We start from the raw sequence: 20,680 nt of genomic DNA on the forward strand, positions 1-20,680 counted from the left end.
GATAAATCTTAATATTAGAATAAAGAGATCATGGAAAGAAAGCGAAGTTGCGAGTTTCGTCGTTTTTAAAAAATATGTTTTTATATGATACTTTTGATTAGATTTGGTAAATATTAATGGTTGCCCCGTAGGGTTAGAGCCGCCCACGGGGTCTAGAAATAGAACAAAAGCTACTGTTAAACTGACCAAGCTAAATTTGCTTGATTCACTTCACTAAGAGAGAGAGAGAGAGGTGGATCAAGCCTCTCATGTTTCAGAAGCCGAAAGCCTTGTTCCAGAGAATAGTTATCTTTTAAATTGTGAATAAAATGTATTGGCTAGGCAAAAAAATGACAGAGCAGATGAAACCTGATACACAAAATTGATTGCTACAATTTTGTGATGCGTTCCAGGAGGCTACACAGCCTGGATAAAGACTTTAAAAAATTTTATTTGTGATTCAAGTGAAGCGTCTGGGAAGCTAATATCCCGGGAGCGTTTTGGGAAGCTCTGATATCCCCCTTTTTTTGAATCACCTAATAATCGGTCCCTTGGGAACCTATCCCATGATAACCAAATTTTATTGATAATTTTAACTATTGTAAACTATTGGTATGCTATTATTGGTACAAACAAAGAAAAATAATTGAAAAAAAGCTAAAACAAAAAAGATAAAAAAAAAAACAAAAAAAAAGAACAAAAAAAAAGATATACCTAAAGAAAGAACAAAAAAAAGAAAAAAAAAAGAACAAAAAAAAAGACAAAAAAGAACAAAAAAAAAAGATAAAAAAAAGAACAAAAAAAAAAACAAAATAAAAAAAGTTGTACCTAAGTAAAGTAAAGTAAAATAGCATTCCATTAGTATTAATAAATTGTTCTCCCTCACGGTTTTCTGGATGAGCCTCTCCTATAAGACTTTTAAAGTCTTCGTCTTGGAGGAGGGTAGAGCAAATATTGTAGCATAACTTAAACATTGTTCAAGGTCAAATTTAAAATGGCACCCCCTGCTTATCCATGCATGCTTTGTAGAAAGTCAACAAATAACTCGCATGCTCTGCAATGCATTCTTTGCGAACTATGGGCACACAAAGGTTGTGGAATAACTGAAGAAATATTCAAGTTCTGTGAGTTACAGAAAAAGGAAATGCAATCAGCTTTTTGGGTGTGTGAACCATGTCGCGCATTTTCTGTGAAGATGAGCAAAAATATGAAAATAATGGATAACAAAATTGATGGCCTTGAAAAGAAACTGAAGAAGAAAGACGAGGAGATTTTGAAACTTCAAAAGGATGTGTCTGATCTCCAAACTCAGTTTGAATCCTTCAAAAATAATGTGAAAGATCCTGTAGCTGTAACTGATGATTCAGAATCTTCAAATGTTCAAAACATGATGAAAGAGTTGAGTGATCAAGAAGCTAGACGTTGCAATGTTATCTGTCACAATATTCCTGAGTCCTGTAATTTGAATGCTGAAAACAGAAAAAAGGATGATCTTGACATATCTATCGAACTATTTAACACAATTGGTGTTAAAGTTGGAGAGGAAAGTTTTGCAGCTATTAAAAGATTGGGCAGAAAAGATAAAACCAGACCATTATTAGTTGTTTTTAAAAACCCCAACCTTCGAGATAGAGTTCTTGCAAACAGCAAACAGTTGGCTGATAGAATGGACTATTGGCAGGAAGTTAAAATCTCACCTGATTTAACAGCTAATCAGAGGAAACATGATCAGAATATACATGAAGAAGTGGAGAAACTGAATGGTGAAAGAACTGCTGAGGAATCTTTAAACTTTATATTTCGAGCTGTTGGCAGGAAGGGAAGCAAAAAAATAATAAAATGTCAGGAAACAGCTTCTACCCCAAGTCCTCCAAATTTGAATCAGTGGGTTCGAGCGGCCAAAACATTCAAGCCAAGAAAGCAGGCCCAAAACTCAGCGCTGATAAACAACAGAAAAGGACAATGGGGAGGCTTCAGATTTTCTACAGTAATGTTAGAGGATTATTGAGCAAAGTAAATGATATAAGAGTTATTGCTTCATGTGACAAACCAGATTTTATTATGATAACTGAAACTTGGATAAATGACGCCATTTCAAACAATGAAATTGTTATTGACAACTACCAAATTTTATCAAGATATGACAGAGCTGACACCAGTGCTGGAATTGGTGGAGGACTACTTGTATATGCTAAAACTAGTCTTACAGTATGTGAAGTTCAAAACTCTTGCAATTTCAATCAGTACATTCATGTAAAAGTGAAAAATGAAAAAAATGTTTGTGATACTAATTTATACCTAGTTTACAGACCACATAAACTCTATAACTGTGATAATGTAAAGTTAAATAATGATAGTTTGATTAATCTATTAAGCTCAGCAAATGGTCACTCAATTTTTATTGGTGATTTCAATTACAGAGATATTGACTGGAAGAATTTATCAGCCAAAGGGGATCAAGCAAAATTATTCCTAGATGCTGCAAATGATAATTTTTTTACTCAAATGGTCAATTTTCCGACACATTCATCTGGCTCTACTCTGGATTTAGTTTTAACATCCAATGCCAACCTTATAGCTGATATTGAAGACTGCGGATTTATTGGAAAAAGTGACCACAAAGCCATTAAAGTTGAAGTTATGACAGGTGTTAAACAAAAAGATAAACAAAGATATGTGGATGACTGGAGTAAAGCTGATCTTATAACAATGAAGACTGAGCTTAGAAATTATGATTGGAACGAGAATTTTAGTCAAGTTTCTACTGAAGAAGCCTGGAATAAATTTAAAAATGTTTTATCAAACCTAAAAGAGAAGTATGTTCCTACAAAACAGCTTAAAAATACGAGAAACCCTCAATGGTTTGACAAAGAAACTGCTGCTTTTTATAAAAGGAAACAGCGGCTATGGAAAAAATATAAAGCTTCTAAGAACTTGAATGACTATGCCAGATATGAAGAAGCAGAAAAGAAACTGAAAAATAAAATTAGGAATTCAAAAAAAAACTTTGAAAGAAGACTGGCTGGAGAATCCACCAAAAATCCTAAGAAGTTTTATTCCTACATGAAAACTAAAACTTCGAACAAAGAAACTGTTGGCCCACTTAAGGATGATTCTGGAAAGGAAATTACTGAAGATATTGACATGGCTAAAACATTAAACAGTTTCTTTGGGTCTGTTTTCACCGAAGAAAATTCTGAAAATATACCAAATCCAGAACCTGTTCAAGTTGGAGTTCAAATGGCAGATGTTACTTTTACACCAGAAAAGGTCAAAGTGAAAATAAAAAATTTAAAACCCTTTTCTGCTCCTGGACCGGATGGCATAACTGCAAAAACATTAATTACATTTGTTGATGAACTTTCACTTCCACTTAGCTTGCTATTTCAAAAATCTTACAACACTGGAGAAACACCCTCTGATTGGAAGAATGCCAATGTTACTCCTATTTTTAAAAAAGGGAAAAAATGCAAAGCATCTAATTATCGTCCAGTTTCCCTAACTTCTATTGTATGCAAGCTGATGGAATCAATTATTAAAGATGACATGACAGAATATTTGGAAAGCAACAAAATAATAAAAAATTCTCAACATGGCTTCAGAAAGAAAAGATCCTGCTTGACAAATCTACTTGAATATCTCGAGAATCTAACAAAAGCTGTTGACTCTGGGCAAAATATAGATATGGTGTACCTTGACTTTTCTAAAGCGTTTGATAAGGTACCAATAAAACGACTTTTGTTGAAGATTAAAGCTGCAGGAATAAATGAAAAAACTGTTAACTGGATAAAAAATTGGCTGAATAAACGTATGCAAAGAGTTGTACTAAATGGTGAAATGTCAGAATGGATCCTGGTGATCTCTGGAGTTCCACAGGGCTCGGTACTTGGCCCTCTCCTATTCATTATTTTTATTAATGATCTTGATCAGTCATTAGATGAAACCAATTCCATTTTGTACAAGTTTGCAGATGATACAAAGTGTGGAAAAATAATTGTGAATGAAGAATCAACTGCTCAACTTCAAAAAGATCTAAACAATTTACTAATTTGGGCTGATACATGGCAAATGCAGTTTAATCCTGACAAGTGTAAAGTTCTTCATTTTGGTAGAAGTAACAATAAAACACATTATACCATGAATGGCTATGCACCCTCTGGTACTGTCCTTGAAAATGTCAACGAAGAAAAAGATGTTGGTGTTTGGATTTCAAACTCTCTGAAACCATCAGTTCAGTGTCAAAAAGCTGCCAACAAAGCCAGTTCAGTTTTAGGACAGATGTCTAGAGCAGTTTCATATAGAGACAGAGTTACCTGGATCAAGCTTTACAAGCAATATGTGCGTCCTCACCTTGAATACTGTGTTCAAGCATGGTCACCCTGGCTTGAACAAGACAAAAAAATACTAGAAAAAGTACAAGAAAAAGCCGTTAAAATGGTCTCTGGACTTCAAGGTAACTCTTATGAAGCTAGGCTTAAAGAACTAAAGTTACAGTCACTAGAAGACAGACGTGAGCGTGGAGACATGATCCAAGTGTGGAAAATATTATCAAACCATGACAATGTCAATGCAGAAATGTTTTTCCACAAGTTTCAACAACCTGCCCACCAAACAAGACTTGGAGCTGACAATTTGAATCTGAAGAAGCCCAGATTTAATTCAGATTTTCGCAAAAACTTTTTTTCAATTAGAGTCATTGACAAATGGAACTCTCTTCCCCACAATATAAAGTCTGCTAGTAACCTGAATCTGTTTAAAAATCTGTATGACCGTTGGATATGGCGAGAAATACAACCCGAACCAGAAAGAAGATGAAAATGCTGACATGTTCAAAATTCTACCACAGTGGAGCTGAACATTATCCTGATTAAATTAAATTAAATTAAATACGACGAAATCCGCTACTTCGTTTTCTTTCCATGATCCAGAAAATCTTACCTGGACCCTGAACCTGACCTGGAGCCAGAACGACTGCTCCTACTACTTCTGGACCCACTGTCGGAGCGACGCCGCCTTTTCTTCTTCTTTTTCCGCCGTCTCACCTCAGCGACTTCTTCGTCATCATCATCTGCTATGAAATCCTGAACAAGACGTTGATCAACTTGAATGGAATGATTTTTTAACTAAAAGCCTAAGGCCAAAATAATTGCACAATAAAAACTGCTCACTTACGCCCCACTTTTACATGAAATTAAAGACATGCCTATTCTTATTATGTTTTTAGGACTTTTTAATCTTAGTATAAACTACAAAGTTTAATGCATTAGCAAGAGAAATACTCACAAAAATGACAAATGACAAATGAGTACCTAAGTTATGTTAACAGTTTTGATTTTGGTCAAGCTGTATTATAAAATCTAGAGGCTGTAAAATCATAATTTATGAATATTTTGGCCTTTAACTTTGGGTATCGAAAATTGGTCAAAATCCAAAATTGTATCTTTTATCTTTGAGATTTTGCATGGCCTGGGCACACTTTTGGTTAGGTAATCATGAGTAAGATTCTGTTAGGAAAACGTGTATGATGATTAGGGATGGGAATCCGTCGAATTTTTGGGCCGGATTCGGATTCCGGATTCTGAAGGAATCCGTCAAAAAAAGTGACGGATTCTTGCGGATTCCGGATTCTTATTTTTGGCGGATTCCGGATTCGGATTCCGGATTCTAGCAGTATTTTAAAAGGCCGTCCGTCACAGAGGGATAGCTTTTTTCGTTAATTTATCAGTATGTTACTTCGTTGAAGCCTTGATTTGTTTAAAGTGTTGACTTCCAGCATAACTAAAACATTTACATCACATTAGTAAATTTAAAAATTTAAGTGCTACGTATGTCCTAAAAATGTGCTTGGTATTTTCTAACCTATTTAAATTAAATTTAGCCTATCAATTTAGAATCCGGAATCCGCTATAAAAAAACGGATTCCGGATCCGGATTCGGATTCCAAAATTGGCCGAAAATTGGGCGGATTCCGGATTCGGATTCCGGATCCGGATTCCCATCACTAATGATGATTGATAATAAATTGTCCATCTCATATTATGACGTCAAATTTGTAACAAAAATATTCCTTGACATTCTAATCTATTATTGTATCTCGTCCCATTGCATGAAAACACATTTATCATTACAACAAAAGACAACCTACAATGGCCGAAAATTGGAGTACATCCCCAATAATACACAAAATTACCCCTTCTGTAGATTAAAATTAGTGGTTGAAACGTTTAAACCCTCAACAATTTAAACCAACCAATCAAAATTCAAAAGAGATCCCCAAGGTATTTAAGCCAACGTATAAGAATTAGTTATTATTAGACTTTGGGCTATTTAGTGTAATAAATAGCCCAATGTCCACTCCTTTCTGTAACTCACCCCCATTTCTTCTCTGATCTTCTCCTCGTCTTCCTCTTCCTCCTCCTCATCGTCTGAGGAATCAAGAGCCCTCTTCTTTTTCTTCTGTGACGTCATACGGTCCTAGTAATGTAATTTCAATGAGACCAAATTAAGCAGAAAATAAATAACTGACAAGTCAAGGGCTTTCTTCTTTTAATTTAAGTGTTGTTATGTATTCCTATTAAGAAAATTCAATTTATAAAGGGCGTAATTTATTCATTTGATTCCGGCTGATAAAAAATATGTGAGGGGGGAATTGGGGGAAGAAAAATAAAATTTACGCAATTTACAACAGAAAGAGTAAAAAAAGCTGACCGAATTCGAACCAAAATTTTGCAGCTGAAGAATAAAATATCTTGTGCAAAAATATTATCCCTGGTATTTTCTCTTAACTTTACCTCCTCATCTGACATATTATCGTCATCAGACTCCATAGCTTCTTGGTCCATAAAATCTGCCATTTTTTATGTATATTTATATATTTTAGTCTAAAAAAGTATTTTAATCTTGGGTATTTAATTTGAATCATCAAGTGAATTTTATCAAGTCACATTACCTGACTAATCTTATAGTGAAAGAATGTTGCTATTCTCAGGTGGAGATAATTAAAGCATGCATACCTACTTTACTATGATCAAAAACAAGGTTAAACATGTATGTATATATTTGTATGAATTGATTAAATCACTTTTTATGATATTCGGCATTGACATAACCTCTCATATTACAAACCTATACAATCTATCAATGAAATTATTAAAGGAAACGCATTTGGACAAAATTTAGTAATAATCCAAATACTTTTCTCTGTTTCAAGACGAAACCTTATTCTATAATAAAGTTTTGATTTCAAAAACATCATGCAGGACGTTGAGATTATTGTCTTAGCGACAAACGTACCTGCGTAATTTTAACAGTCCATTTTAAAAGTGCCTACTTTTCTGCTGAATTTGCTCTATATCTATAGTAGGTATATATATACCTATAAAATGCTAGGTTATAGACATTCTAATTTGTTCTACCTAACAGAATGTGTATACATTTTAAATATTAAACTTGGGACTTTAAGAAGCGCAACCTAATACCTTTAGCTAAGCTACAATTGTCAAAGTCAACTATTGCAGGATTTCCTAATCTAGGTACCTAAAAATCTTTATCGTAGGAATATCCCTATAATTGCCACTTTATAAAAAGCTTGGACGATGCAAGGTAGGTAAACAAGACATTTAACATAATACCAATGCATATCAAATAAAAATAAGCATGACTATAAAATGGGAAAAACCAGATTATCAAATAAATACAAGTTTCAGGAATATAAACATATCATCAACAAAAACATTTATAAACTATAATTCACGCAGTAACAGTATCTAGACATCACTTCAGCTTAAAACTCACTTATTTCTCACAAAATAACCTATAAATTCACTATTTAACACAAACTTCCTCATTTCAGGGCCTTCTTTTACTACAAGACAGACATGCCACTTTTACCAACTGATATCAAGTACTTACACGAGGTGTACAACTTTTTTATTTTAAATTATATATTACTGTATTGTGTACAATAACATGAAGTACAAAATAGCTCTTTTTATATCTTTATCATTTTAAAAGCTTTCTTGGTTGTATAAAACATTAAAAATGCTTTTTTTGTAGTGTCAATTTAAAAATAAAATATTATCCAAAAAAAAGTTTGTTAACTCTGTAAAAGCTGTTACCTCTGGCTTTATGTATATTAGACCTATTAATGTTTCTCAATAAAATTCTAAAAATAATATTTTCATTATTTTACTATAAGCCATATAGAAGGAAAATGCCGCAACTTGTTTTGTTTATCGGCAGTTTGGCGTCGCTGCCCAACAGCGCTAGATCCGGACTGTCGCCGTTTTTGGCGAAAATCCGCCGTGTTACCGCCTTTTCAAGTGTTTCGCCTTTGCATATACGTTCATTGCATCAGCCATGGTCGATTTATTTGTTATGAATGTCTTTAAAGTATGTAAAAGATATACTTTTAACGTAAAAATGAGTTTCAAAGTCGAAATATTTTTGCAATGTTTATTTTGGACTAATTGAACATTTTCTGATAAATATTTGATAAAACTGATTATTTTTAATTTATATTAAAATTCCTATCGTATTTTGATTATGATATAATAGTTTATAAACGGAATTATTGTGTTTTATGTACTTACACACACAATCATGCAGTGTAATTTTTTCGGCATATATAAACATCATAGATACCCAACAAATACTGGTTTTGTGTTAATATTAATTGATCTTCTTAATTCATGTTAATAGAAAATATTATTTTAGTGTTAGGTTATATACATACTTATAGTATTATTTAGTACACGTTTGACTAATTTGTGATATTTCAGAGTTAATTTGTAAAGGAATAAGACAGCTAGATATAAGTTAAAATGAGCGCAGAAGCAGATGTCCTTTTAGATGGGGAAGAAGAAACAGGGCTTCAAGAGGTAATAACATGTGTTTTACTAAAGTAGGTATAACATATTTATATGTTTGGTTTGAAAGTCAGAATATTTTTTTCTTGGATTAGCTAGGTATGAATTCTCTTGTTCTTTGATTAAGTGTGCCTTAAGTTGATTTAATACTAAAAATAATTTATTTCAGGAGATATCTCAAGAAGATGCAGATAAACTATTAGCAGAGGATGAGGAATACGCTTATGCTGAATACGCCACAGGAATTACATTTATGTTTTTAAGACAATTATACCTTTTTTTAAATGCTTTTACAGACTTTTATTAATGATACTTTACGTTATAGGCCTTGAGAAGGTAGATCTTATGACACTTTCCTTTAAGTGTGGTATCCAAAATCTTGCTAATCACATACCTAACCAGTATACACCCAGTCCTTGCTTAGGATTCTTTGTAACATGATTGTATAAAATAGGAGAAGAAGGTGGTGAAGAATGGGTAGAACAAGAAGGCGTTGAGGGTGAAGTAGATGGTGAGGGGGAAGCCGTTGAAGAGACAGAGGAAATCGCCACAGACGATGCAGAATCTAAAACAGAAGAGAAAAAAGAAAATGGCACCGCTGAAACAAAACAAAATTATTTTCGCGGCGGACCTCGCGGCCGCATGATGATGATGATGCGGGGAATGCCATTCCATCCCAGATTCATGTTGCGGCCTGGCATGCGGCCGCCGCCAGGTTTTATGCCACCGCCGTTCATGATGCGGCCGGGCATGAGACCGCCGCCAGGCTTCCGCGGTCGAATGATGATGCACCCGCGCATGAGAATGCGGATGCCGATGCGGCCGTTCCCGCCTGGACATCCTATGTTCAGACCTGGTATGCGGCCAATGTTTCGTCCAGGTAACTTATTATTTCAAAGCAAGTGAAAATTTTGAGGTACTAAACCCAGCAACTTTAATGTCGAGATACATATACAGGAGCTTAGGTATTGTTTTATTCCTTTTAATTTAATTGGAAAATACGTTAAATAGATTAACTAACAATTAAGAAATAGTTGAATTAAACTAAGATCTTTTGTATTTTAGGTATGAGACCACCATTCCCAGTCCCATTCCCCATGGGCATGATGATGGGGGGTGAAGAGGAATGGGAAGAAGAGGGGGAGGAGGAGGAAAATGAGGATGGCGCCAAAAAGATTCAGGAATATTATTTTAACAGTCATATTACATAAGTACTTATTTCCCAGATTATTTTAAAAAGGCATTTAGATTACTAAGAAAAATTCAATGTTTTTTAACTGCATTCTGTCATTCGTATATCCGTATAAGTTAGCTAGCTAAAAAGCTCTAACTTTGGCTATAATAGGGCTAGAAGAATTTCTGTTTTGGTTATTTTTATTAATTTTGATGTCTATATGTTTAGGGTAAATGGAATGACAGTAAACTTTTCTTCACTTCAAGGAATCAGTTTTATGAAAACTAATCTTTATGAAACCTATTCTATTTTCCCCTACCTTTAAATATGACGTTAAATAATATTATCACTAGACCGTGATAGCCGGAGACCCTAAAACCGACAGAAAACGTCAAGCCCCCATGGGTCCTGGGGGCGACCATTATAGTACCGCTAAACGTGGTCGCGGTGCAGGCGGTGTATTCTTACGCGGAGCTCCTCCAAACATGCGTGGGGCCCCTCCACAAATGCGCGGTGCTCCCCCACACATGCAGCGGGGTGGTAGGGGAGGTGCAATGAGCTACAGACCACCAAATCCTGTCCATCAACAGGTAAAGTATTCATTTCTTTCCCTGCTGCAAAAAAATATTTCACTCACTTCCTTTCTTAGTCCCCAGCTAGTTAAAGTTAAATTTCCCATCATTCTAATGGAGTTTTGTGTCTGTAGATGAGAAGACAAGTATTATTGGCTGATTTTTCAAATATTTACCCATATCTTTTGTGTTTTTTGGTCCGTTTAAAAAAAAACTCTGGATAGGCAATATTTTCAGCTGATGTCTTCGGTATGTACTGCATTTTTTTATTTCTTTGTTAATGCAATTTTTTTAATATTGACATGTTTGAAATATTACAAATATTACAAGTGTCACGTGAAACGGCGGTTTTCGGCGGGAGCGGCGGTTCCGCCGTAGTTTCTTCAAAGTTCCATATTGTTCTCCACAAAAGCAAAAATAAATTAACGACAATTTGATTTATTCTTGTAGACGTATGTGCAACCAGTCCGAACAGTTGTGGAGGCTCCAGTGAAAAGTGGAACAGGACAGTGCCACAGTAACCTCAGAACTATTCAGTGTACAGACACACCCCCACAGGTAGGGATAAGTGCCACAGTAACCTTAGAACTATTCAGTACACAGCCCCACAGGTAGAGAAAAGTTGTACAGTTAATTTGTACAGAAATAGCTTTTTATAGACCAAATTCCGCAGATAAAAAATGAAAATTTTGAAGATTTAAACCAGTTTTATTAGCTTCGAGGAGCCGAAGGCCCGGGCTGAGAAAACTGGTATTAATTTAATGACTTTTATTTTATTATTCGTGAAAAATTGTCGGTTATACAATGCTTTACATAGTATAGCTGAGAACCGGTTCTAATCCAGCGGATATCAATCGATTTCGACGCCATACTGGAAAAGGATTTCTCTTTACTTAGCACAGTTTGTATAATGGCCTAGTAAAATGAAAGTAAAATAAAACCCCATTTCTGATGGCGATTTATTTAGATAATAGAGTAATATATCTTTAAAATTAACTTCCAGTAGGTACCTCAATACTTATAACGTTGTCAACTACAATTAATGTTAAAACAAAAATATCTAATTGTACACTTATTAAGTTTCGTAAGTCTGATTTAAGATTTGTAGTAAAAACAAAAGATTCATTGAGTCTTATTATTTTCAAAAAAAATATTGAATGTTAATTGAGTTTTCAATATAACTAATCCTTTCCTATTTTTCAGTCACAAGCCCGCCCCCAGGTGGCAGCAGTGCCCCAATACAGAGGTGGCCACAATCAATACAGGGTACATGTTCACCATGCACCTCCTCCCACCCTCACATCTGTTCCTATTCAGGTAGGTGTGGGAATTTTTGTAGGGACTTGGGAATATATTTGTTAGTATGAGATAATTTCAGGATGATGTTCAACCTTTAAAGAAACTTAAAAGTAAAGTTTTTAATTGCGAAGTTCCTTTATATGTAACATATGATAGATTTACAGCATTATCCGTATAGTTTTTAAAGTACATTACTCCTGATTTTATCACTTTTGTTTTAGATGAGTCTACCCCGGTCAGATAAGAAGGTCCTGGTTCAGAACTTGCCAGCCTCTGTGAGCTATGACAGTATAAAGAATATGGCCGTTCAGTACGGCCCTATCACCAGCCTTGAATTCAAGACGTAAGATTTTCTAGTTTGTTAAAGATGTAAATTTTCCCAATAACTAGGATTTGATCGACCGACTGAACCACATTTATGAATAATTTTGAAATTACAAAAAAATCGAAGGGGGGTTTATCCAGATATCCGGGTAGGTATTAGGAAGGTTAGTTAAAATTTTAGATGTTAATCATGCTTATCATTTAGATAATTTCACCGTAATTTAGAGCCCTCATTAGTATAAACCAGTCTAATTTATATGTTTTTTAGTCTTATGTTGACATAATACGTTATTTATAGATAGATTCACCTCACTATATTATCTAAAATTTGTGCAAATATATTTTAGTCATGAGAAATCAGCTGTGATAGAATTTGTCAGCCCCAATAGTGCGGAGCTGTTCCAAAGAACTCACAACAGAAAAATGATGGATCTGGCCATAATTACAGTCACAAGGTAATTATAACAGGGATCTCAAGGGATAAGACATTGACTGATAAATTGATGTATATTTAAAATGATGATACACAAAATTACCCCTTCTGTAGATTACAATAAGTGTTTAAAACGTTTGGGCATCAAACAGAATTCTATAATGTCCCCAAAGTTATTGGATATATTATTACTTGGATCTTGCACCAAATTACAATCTACTCTGATAAAGTGAAAACTGTAGCGGGCTAAATAACGATATCTCCCCCTCCGCCCCTCTATGCCCTATATCCTCCCCTACTACTGAATAAACGAATTGACCAATAACTGAAAGGGGAAATAACAACCTAAACCGACGACAATTTTTTTTTCCTGTAATAATATCCATGTATACTCTGAATCTACATACATTTTAATTATTTTAGGTTGATGTAAATTGACATATCAACGCGAACTCAAGACAAAAAAATCCTCCATTTAATCTACTCTCACCTCACATTCAAGTAGCATACAATGCCAGATAATTATTAAAATATCGTAAAAAAAGAAGAGTTAGTAAGAAGAAAAAAGCCAATCCCAAAGTTTTGTGATAAATTCTAAAAATTCAAGGTGTATTGTAAAGATCTGAATAAAATTGAACGTTTTTAACCTCAAGACAAATTAAAAGTGATAGCTTTTTGTGTCAAATTTTGACGAAGCATTTAAGGAGTTATTTGGAAATTTTGATTATGGATTTTTGTGAGAGAAAATAATATAAACTTTTAAATCTGGCTTTTTAAACTTGCCATTTTAGTCACAGTTTATTTAAGATATTTTTTATTTGTAAAATTATGGTTTGTTTTGTATGATAAATCATAATTTCTATATGCAGTATTTTCATGTTACTACATAATTTTTTTAATCTGTAATAGTATCAATATCATTTAGTATCATTTTTATGTGCTATTTATTATAAAAGTATATCATGCAATTCAAATTACCTACCTACATTTTGTGATTTTTTAATCCAAACTTTGTTAAAATATTGTAAAAAAAACCGCATTGTATAAATGTTAAAAGTTAATATTAAACATTTCTTTCTGTAACTTTGTTGTTCATTTTTATTTTTTTGTTACAATTTTTTTAAACTCCAATAGTATAGTTATGACTAAAGTTATGTTTTGAACTGAAACATAATGATAAAAAGTATAAGCTGTTCTACCATAAATATTTTAAAATCAGTAATATCGTGTTCCATCAAGTACAAACCCATTATAGAATAGTTATAATGTTTTAAGATAGTGATAAATTGTCGTTTAAAAAAGGCCTAAGGGCGAAGTTTATTTTTTTATGTAAAAGGTTAATTTAAAAAAAAACACATTGTACTTATTAACTTAAATGTTGTAAAACATACAAATTTAGATTATTAGCAAAGAAATTAAGTCAACTTTTACGTTTTAACAAGAATTTACTAAAATTTGTAAAAATAAAATATTTTTTTTATGTAAAAGGTGTTCAAGGTTAATTTTAAAAAGAATTAAAAAGACACCCATTGACCTTAAATGCATATACCAGATGTTTGGTTAAATTAAAACATGCAAATCTAGATTTTTTTTGCAAAGAAAATAAGCCAATCTTTTAGTTTCAACTAGAATTTGGTAACATTCGTCAAAAGCAAAACCTTTGAATTTTATGTGTTGGAAATTTAATTACTTAACAGAAAGCATAATATTGAAATACTAGAAAATGCTTAAATATTTTAACAAACTGTTAATCTCGTCCAATTAAAACTTTTTGAGCTTGAAAAGTAAAACAACTTTAATTTAAGGGCATATTAACCAAAGCATATACGACCATTATTGTAACTTTGGCTGTGGATATACATAGAGAAATATTGTAATGTAAAGAAGGCTGTGTTATATGTAATATTTTAAAGATTATCTTAATATAAGTTGATACTTAGTCAATGTCTACAAAAGAAATAATGATTTGGCTTATAGTTTTAAGTTTTTCATGAAAAATTCTGGATTTTAGATTGTCTAAACATTGTTAGATTGAAAAAATATGGCACTAGTAAGAAAATTACTTGATTTCAAAAATAGAATGGACTCTTCTTTGTCTTTATGAACTACCTATGTAAAAATACTAAAGCTGTTTCCTGCATGTCTTTATTAAAAACTATGTTGATATGAAACTACCTACAAAAAAGAATATTGCAATGATTAATTTTGACAAAATAGACACAAAAGTCTTAATGCTTAAATGGCATGATAATAATACCTAATAATCTTATTTCGCCTTTATGCTAATGGATATTGTTAAAGATTTATTTTTATTTTTTTTATTTGCTCAAGTAAATTAATATTTAAAGCCAAAAATTCAAGATTTGTTCAGGTATTTAAAAAGAAATAATGTTAGCTGTTTGTTATAAAAAAAATTGAAAAACAATTGATTGTCCTTATTAACTTATCTACTATTGTCAAATTGAAATTCCTGTAAGAAAAAGTAAGTTGATATAATGCTGCAAAAAAGAATATTGCAATGACTGATTTTCATAAAAAAAATAAGACAAAGTCTTAATGACTAAAAAACATGATAATCTTAGTTTTATTTTACCTTTATGCCAATACAATGAACATTGTTTAAATTTATTTTTTTTTTGTTGTTCAAGTAAATTAATATTGAAATGTTATGCATTGGCAAGGCTGAATTTAAAAGCAAGGTATTTTGAAAGAAATAAAAATTGCAAAACCAAATTAGATGTTCCAAACTAGGATTGAGTTTCACTTTTTCAATAGCAAATCGCCTTTGTTAAAAAGAACACTACTTTTTTGTGAACTGCGTTATCTAGAAATAATGTATTAATTTTGTTAAAAAAAAAACAGCAATTGGTACCTATTAAAATTTGAATTTAAGAAAACATGAACCTACTCTAAGCTGATTTAAATCATTTTTAATAAAAAAAAAACACAATTTTTTTTAAACAAAAACAGTTAAAATTTGAATATAGACTAATTTTGTGGTTATTAAATGATAATACATTTAGAACTATCAACATACAAACTTCTTATTACTTAATTTGTTACTGTATTAAAAATTAAAGAATTGAGAACCGTGTTATGTAAAACAAGTACCTAGGTATTTAAATCTGATTCAAATAATCTTTGATTTCTTCATTTGTTAGGCTTTCTGATATTTAGACACAAATAAATCAATGCAAGCTAATATTTGTTAGCAAAAGGTTACTACCTGTCATTTATAAAACTTAGCTTTGATACAGTAAATAAAAAATGTTAAAAACTTTAAAAATATCTGTTATTAGTCATTAATCTTTTTAACTAATAGACAATTAAAAGTCTTGTAATATTTTATTTTCATTTTGTTAAGCGTCTTTACTCAGACAAATAATAATTTCATTAAATAGAAAAAACCCGTAAGCAAAATTTTTATTTTAAAAGCTTTTGTTGAAATATAAAATCCTGTAATTTAATTCTTTCCCCAATTATCTTAAATTTTTTACGGCTAATAAGTTTGCTAATTCAATTTCTATTTTTTTTTGTCATCTCTAAATCTTAACCTTGTAAGTCCCTTTAAAGGAAAAAATCTATTAATTGGGCATTGGGCAATCTTTATTTGAAAAAAAAGAATATACCTACTATGACTGACAATTTATACCAATAATAAACCCTCCTTTTCTTCCAACTTTATTTCTTAAAAATCTCCCAAAATAGTTTCAGAATATCTAACTAGAAATGTCGATAAGAGAAGGTTGTAATGGCGTTGGATCACCATTATTGGCCTTTGATTTTGACCACACCATTGTTCATCTAAATACTGATGTAGAGGTAATTTATAGTTTTCATTCGATCTGGTGCAGTTCACGGTAGATTATTCCTGGTAACGATTATCTCCAAAAATCTATTAATTTTAAAGGGCTGCTAACTGCCAAACGTTTGAATTTACATGTCATGCCCGCACATCGTTTTGAGTGGCTTTAGTCCTATAAATAATCTGGAATAGATAAGATTCAATTTTGCACAGGGAAAGTTTCACTGAAGAAAAAACGCACATTTTTTTTGCTTATTTATGTGCACTGCGAGATAACTGGTTTTTTTTTAAGTAAAGCCTATTTCAGATTATTTGTAGACCTTCTTTTGTCGGTTAAAATTTGGTGCGAGCATTATATACTCGTTCTACCGTTTGGCCGTTAACAGCCTATAAAGTTAATATATTTTTGAAGATAACCGTTACCAGGATTATTTCACCGTAGACTGCCCTGGATCCTTTCCAATACAGGTCTAAAGACTTTGTGAGTTAGCTACTTTAAAAATGTTTCACCAGGTATTAATCACATTCCAGTTACATTTTAAAGTTATTCCCACTATAACAAGGATGGCTCCATTCATAAAAAGTAAAGCTTCTATAGTACTATGAGTCTGGCCGCGGCGCTCGGCCCCTTTGCCTGCCTAGCCGCGGGCGCTCGGCCTCTTAGCCTATAACCTAACCTAAATTTTCAGAATCATATGTATCATAACAGGTAAAAAATATTTCTAAAAAATTGATTTAGACCATTTAGTTCTACAATGGTAAAAAACCGCCTTCTATCTTAAACAGAACTATAGAAAAACATTGATTTCCCAAAAGAAACGTTCTCTTGAGCACTACAGACAGACTGACGGACCAAGTGATTTTAAAAATATAGTTGTGAATTAGGGAGGAGAAGCTCCACAAAATAAATTCAGCCGTCTATCTATACCTAATAGCAGCTGAGTAAATATTTAACGACATATTGACGGACTAAGAAAATTATATACAATATACATACAGCCGTGTATCTTAAATAACAGCTGAGAAAATTTCGTCAAACATAGCTGACTGACGAATATTTCGAATCATAGAGTTGCCTCGCTACTAAAAATTGACATTCAATTATTTAAAGTACATGAAAATCTGGTGCAACATGCAAGTAAAGATAAATCGATTCAAATATAAATCTAGTTTAAACCAGGAATTATACTGCTAAAGAGTAAGTGGGAATATATTTAATTTATCTACGACTAGGGACAAGTATTCGTAAAAAGTAAAAACGGGAAGAAAATGGTACAAGTCCTTTTTGTTTGTTTGTGGGGGAAAGACGAACGCCTAAGTTGAGGTTGACGGCTGCACCCCCCACCCTCTCTTTTCTGATAAGTTTCTATTTGCCCCGAACCTTTAAACTAACCCCTTTTTCCTATGTAATATCCTAGGGTAAGGGGGGGGAAGTTTTGGTAAGGGGCTATTCTCGGTAATTTCGACCTACCTTCATTAAATGACCTTTTTCTCCATGTTCCTTTCAAATGACAGAAAAAAACATAAAAGCAAATTTGTTCCTTATTAAATTGCCTACAAAAAAGCATAAAATGAATTTTTTGTGAGATGAATATTAAGGGTACTTATTGGGTCTCAAAGTCGGACGAAATTTTTTTTCCCCCCAAAATTTTTTAGTAGGTGTGTAAAGATCGACCTACACAAAAATTGGTAAGACCTAGAGCTGATCTGAAAAACTTTTTGAACTAGAAATTGCCCGCTTTTTCCAAATCCGTTGAGAGCTTTAAAATCGGGTTAATATTTTTTTCAAAAATGACCAAAGTTGGCGCCGGGGGGAAAAATCGGTAATTTCAAAAGAAATTAAAATTCAACTTTTAAGGTCATGTTTTCATGTTTTCTTTTGTCAAATCTATTATTCCATATGGACTTTTTAAGAATTAGGCCTAAAAATGAATAGAACAGATAAAAAACAAAAAACAAATTAATTTTATTTTTTGAATCAAAATTTTGCAAGGAAAAAATCAAAATTTCTGGTCCTTTGAAAAAAAAATATTTTTGACATAGGAGGAATAGTCTGATCTTTATGAATTTTTTTGTGGTTAATCCCAATCACCTATACTAATTATGATTTATTACGCTTGTTTGGTCGTTTGGCCTTTTTTCATCGATTTTTTTAAGGTTAAAATGTAGTCAAGATTTTTTGCAAAGATGACACTTTTGCTTCAAATTCAATTTTTGAGGTCAATTTTTAATCAATTTTTATGTTTTTTGGGCTAAATCTATAGTTCAATGTGAGCTTTTTTAGGATCAGGCCTAAAAAGTAATAAAATACGTTTTTTTCTTATATTAATTTTAAGTTTTTAAAAAAAAAATTTTTGAAAAAAAAAATCGAAAATTCGCGTCTTTCAAAAAAATTCATTTTTAACATAGAAGGAATAGTCCGATCATCATGAAACTTTTTGTGGATAATCCCTACAACCTATACTAATTATGATTATTTATGTTCGACTGGCCGTTTGGCCGTTTTTCATCGATTTTTTTAGGTTGAAAAAAATTACCGATATTTCCCCCGGTGGTGGGGAAATATTGGTAACTTTTTTGCGGTCAATTTCGGCCAACTTCTAAAAGTCCTAGGATAATGTCCTTTTAGGACCTGATAGTCCTTTCCGTAAGCTTTCTACTGGTCTTGGTTTCATTTGAAAATATTAATATTTACCCCATTTTTTTCAAAAAAACCGAAATTTCCCCCCCCTTACCCTAACAATTTCTCTTAGAAACCCTTTTTCTCCTATAACACTTTTTTTCAAGGATACACTGATAGAACAATGAATTATTTATATTAATCTTCCTTCAATCAAACAAACACGCACAATACCATTAATACCTATGTCATAAATACTGACTTTTGTAGCTTTAAATATTTGTGGAAAGAAAGGATTGTTAACTAGTTAGATTTTTAAAGAACATAATATTGCCTTATTTTCTACTAGCGGCTACGCCCCTAGAGGCATTTAGAGTCGAGAGGAGGGATCGAGAGTCGACCAAATTGCAATTTTGATATTAGTTTTAAGTACATAGAAAAGTAAAAAAAGAGGGAAATTTTTTCCAGGGTTGATTTTTCTTAGTAGGGTGGAGGTACCCTTCCCAAAATAGTTATAAACCTTCCAAGGACCTATGAGTAGCTTCACTGTAAAGGAGAACCATATTGGTCCAGTGGTTAGTAAAATCCTTCGGTACACAGAATTTATCCTGTTACGTTTATATAAGGATTTTTTAAATATTTTATTTATACTACCCAGTATACAAAAAGAAGATATTTCCGGCTGTGGCCTAAAACTGGTAAAAACCGGGGTTTTCGGAGGCCGACCAACCCTTAGAATGGCTTAGTCTTTATTCAACATTAGTTCCAGTATTTATTTAAACCGTATACAATGCAAATAGAAAAAATTGCATAAAATATAAAAGTTTTCGTAATCATACTTTTATGTTTAGTAATGATGAAATAATATAAAATTCTTGAATTAAGGGATAGGAAAATTGACAATAATTTAATCAAAAATCATAAGCAATTCATAATGTTTAATTTTGTATTGGTAGCTATAAAAAAGTTGGGGGGAAAGAAGGGGTGTAGATTAAATTAACCACCAGTGTATCCTCCCTTCCTCTGTGCAAAAGTACATTTATTTAGTTGCATGTATAATAATATTTTGTGGAAAACTTTCCGTAGTTGACTTTCTATGGTGTGTATAAGCAGACACTTTTTTTCATATCTTGCATAAAAAACAACAACACTTTTTCCTTATTTAAACTTTCGTTATGTGATATTATAATTAATTTAAGTAAAAAAGAAATAATATAATGGTTAAAATATACTATTAGATTATTAAATTAAATGTTTTAAAGGTCTTAGACTTTTTAATGTACTTTTACATTATGTAGCATGTAGAGTAGTTTTTCAGGGGTAATGTTCCCTAAATGGTTGTTAAAAATGTTGAATGCAGTTCTTAAATTAATTTTTTTAAGGGGGGGGGGGGGAGGCGTTGTAGGAATAAGGTATAGCCATCAAGCGAAATAAATCTGAAATAATATTTTGGAGGCATATATAAAAAGGTCGTCAATTCTAATAAGCGTTGCCCCCCAACGACAGTTGAAAATTACATATTTAGCTTTCGTGATTTTTTCTCCCGAATTATTTTCGTTGTTGGTATAAGCTGGGGGCGTTTACATCTACCTCCCTTATAGGGCTGG

The 20,680-nt window shown here is 32.4% G+C and overlaps 2 protein-coding genes across 2 annotated transcripts in view; one reads left to right on the top strand and one right to left on the bottom strand.

The window, feature by feature from the left end:
* The window catches only part of Spt6 (transcription elongation factor Spt6), a 54,025-nt gene extending 46,170 nt beyond the window's left edge, over positions 1–7,855 (bottom strand). The window contains exons 1-3 of the mRNA XM_080175685.1: positions 6,771–7,855; positions 6,352–6,453; positions 4,918–5,060 (exon numbers count right to left, since the gene is read on the bottom strand). Of these exons, the coding sequence (XP_080031811.1) occupies positions 4,918–5,060; positions 6,352–6,453; positions 6,771–6,833 (308 nt within the window). The 5' untranslated portion in view covers positions 6,834–7,855. The remainder of the gene's footprint in view (positions 1–4,917; positions 5,061–6,351; positions 6,454–6,770) is intronic.
* On the top strand, positions 184–16,356 carry LOC145331069 (uncharacterized). Its single transcript, XM_080175686.1, has 11 exons — positions 184–218; positions 8,758–8,858; positions 9,016–9,086; positions 9,299–9,726; positions 9,912–10,025; positions 10,372–10,610; positions 11,043–11,150; positions 11,796–11,909; positions 12,113–12,234; positions 12,563–12,670; positions 13,072–16,356. Exons 2-11 carry the CDS (start codon positions 8,802–8,804, stop codon positions 13,079–13,081), a joined length of 1,371 nt encoding a protein of 456 aa, XP_080031812.1. The 5' UTR covers positions 184–218; positions 8,758–8,801; the 3' UTR covers positions 13,082–16,356.
* The last annotated feature ends 4,324 nt before the right edge of the window (positions 16,357–20,680 follow it).

This window comes from Acartia tonsa, chromosome 11 (genome assembly GCF_053477335.1).
Source record: "Acartia tonsa isolate MP-2025a chromosome 11, ASM5347733v1, whole genome shotgun sequence".
In the NCBI taxonomy this organism is placed as follows: Eukaryota; Metazoa; Arthropoda; class Copepoda; order Calanoida; family Acartiidae; genus Acartia; species Acartia tonsa.

What these genes read in the sequence shown, in the direction of transcription:
- LOC145331069 (XM_080175686.1), top strand. Translation starts at nt 8,802, where the DNA reads ATGAGCGCAGAAGCAGATGTCCTTTTAGATGGGGAAGAAGAAACAGGG. An exon ending in CAAATCCTGTCCATCAACAG is followed by an intron (nt 10,611 to 11,042) that starts GTAAAGTATTCA and finishes TTATTCTTGTAG; the next exon opens with ACGTATGTGCAACCAGTCCG. An exon ending in ACCAGCCTTGAATTCAAGAC is followed by an intron (nt 12,235 to 12,562) that starts GTAAGATTTTCT and finishes AATATATTTTAG; the next exon opens with TCATGAGAAATCAGCTGTGA.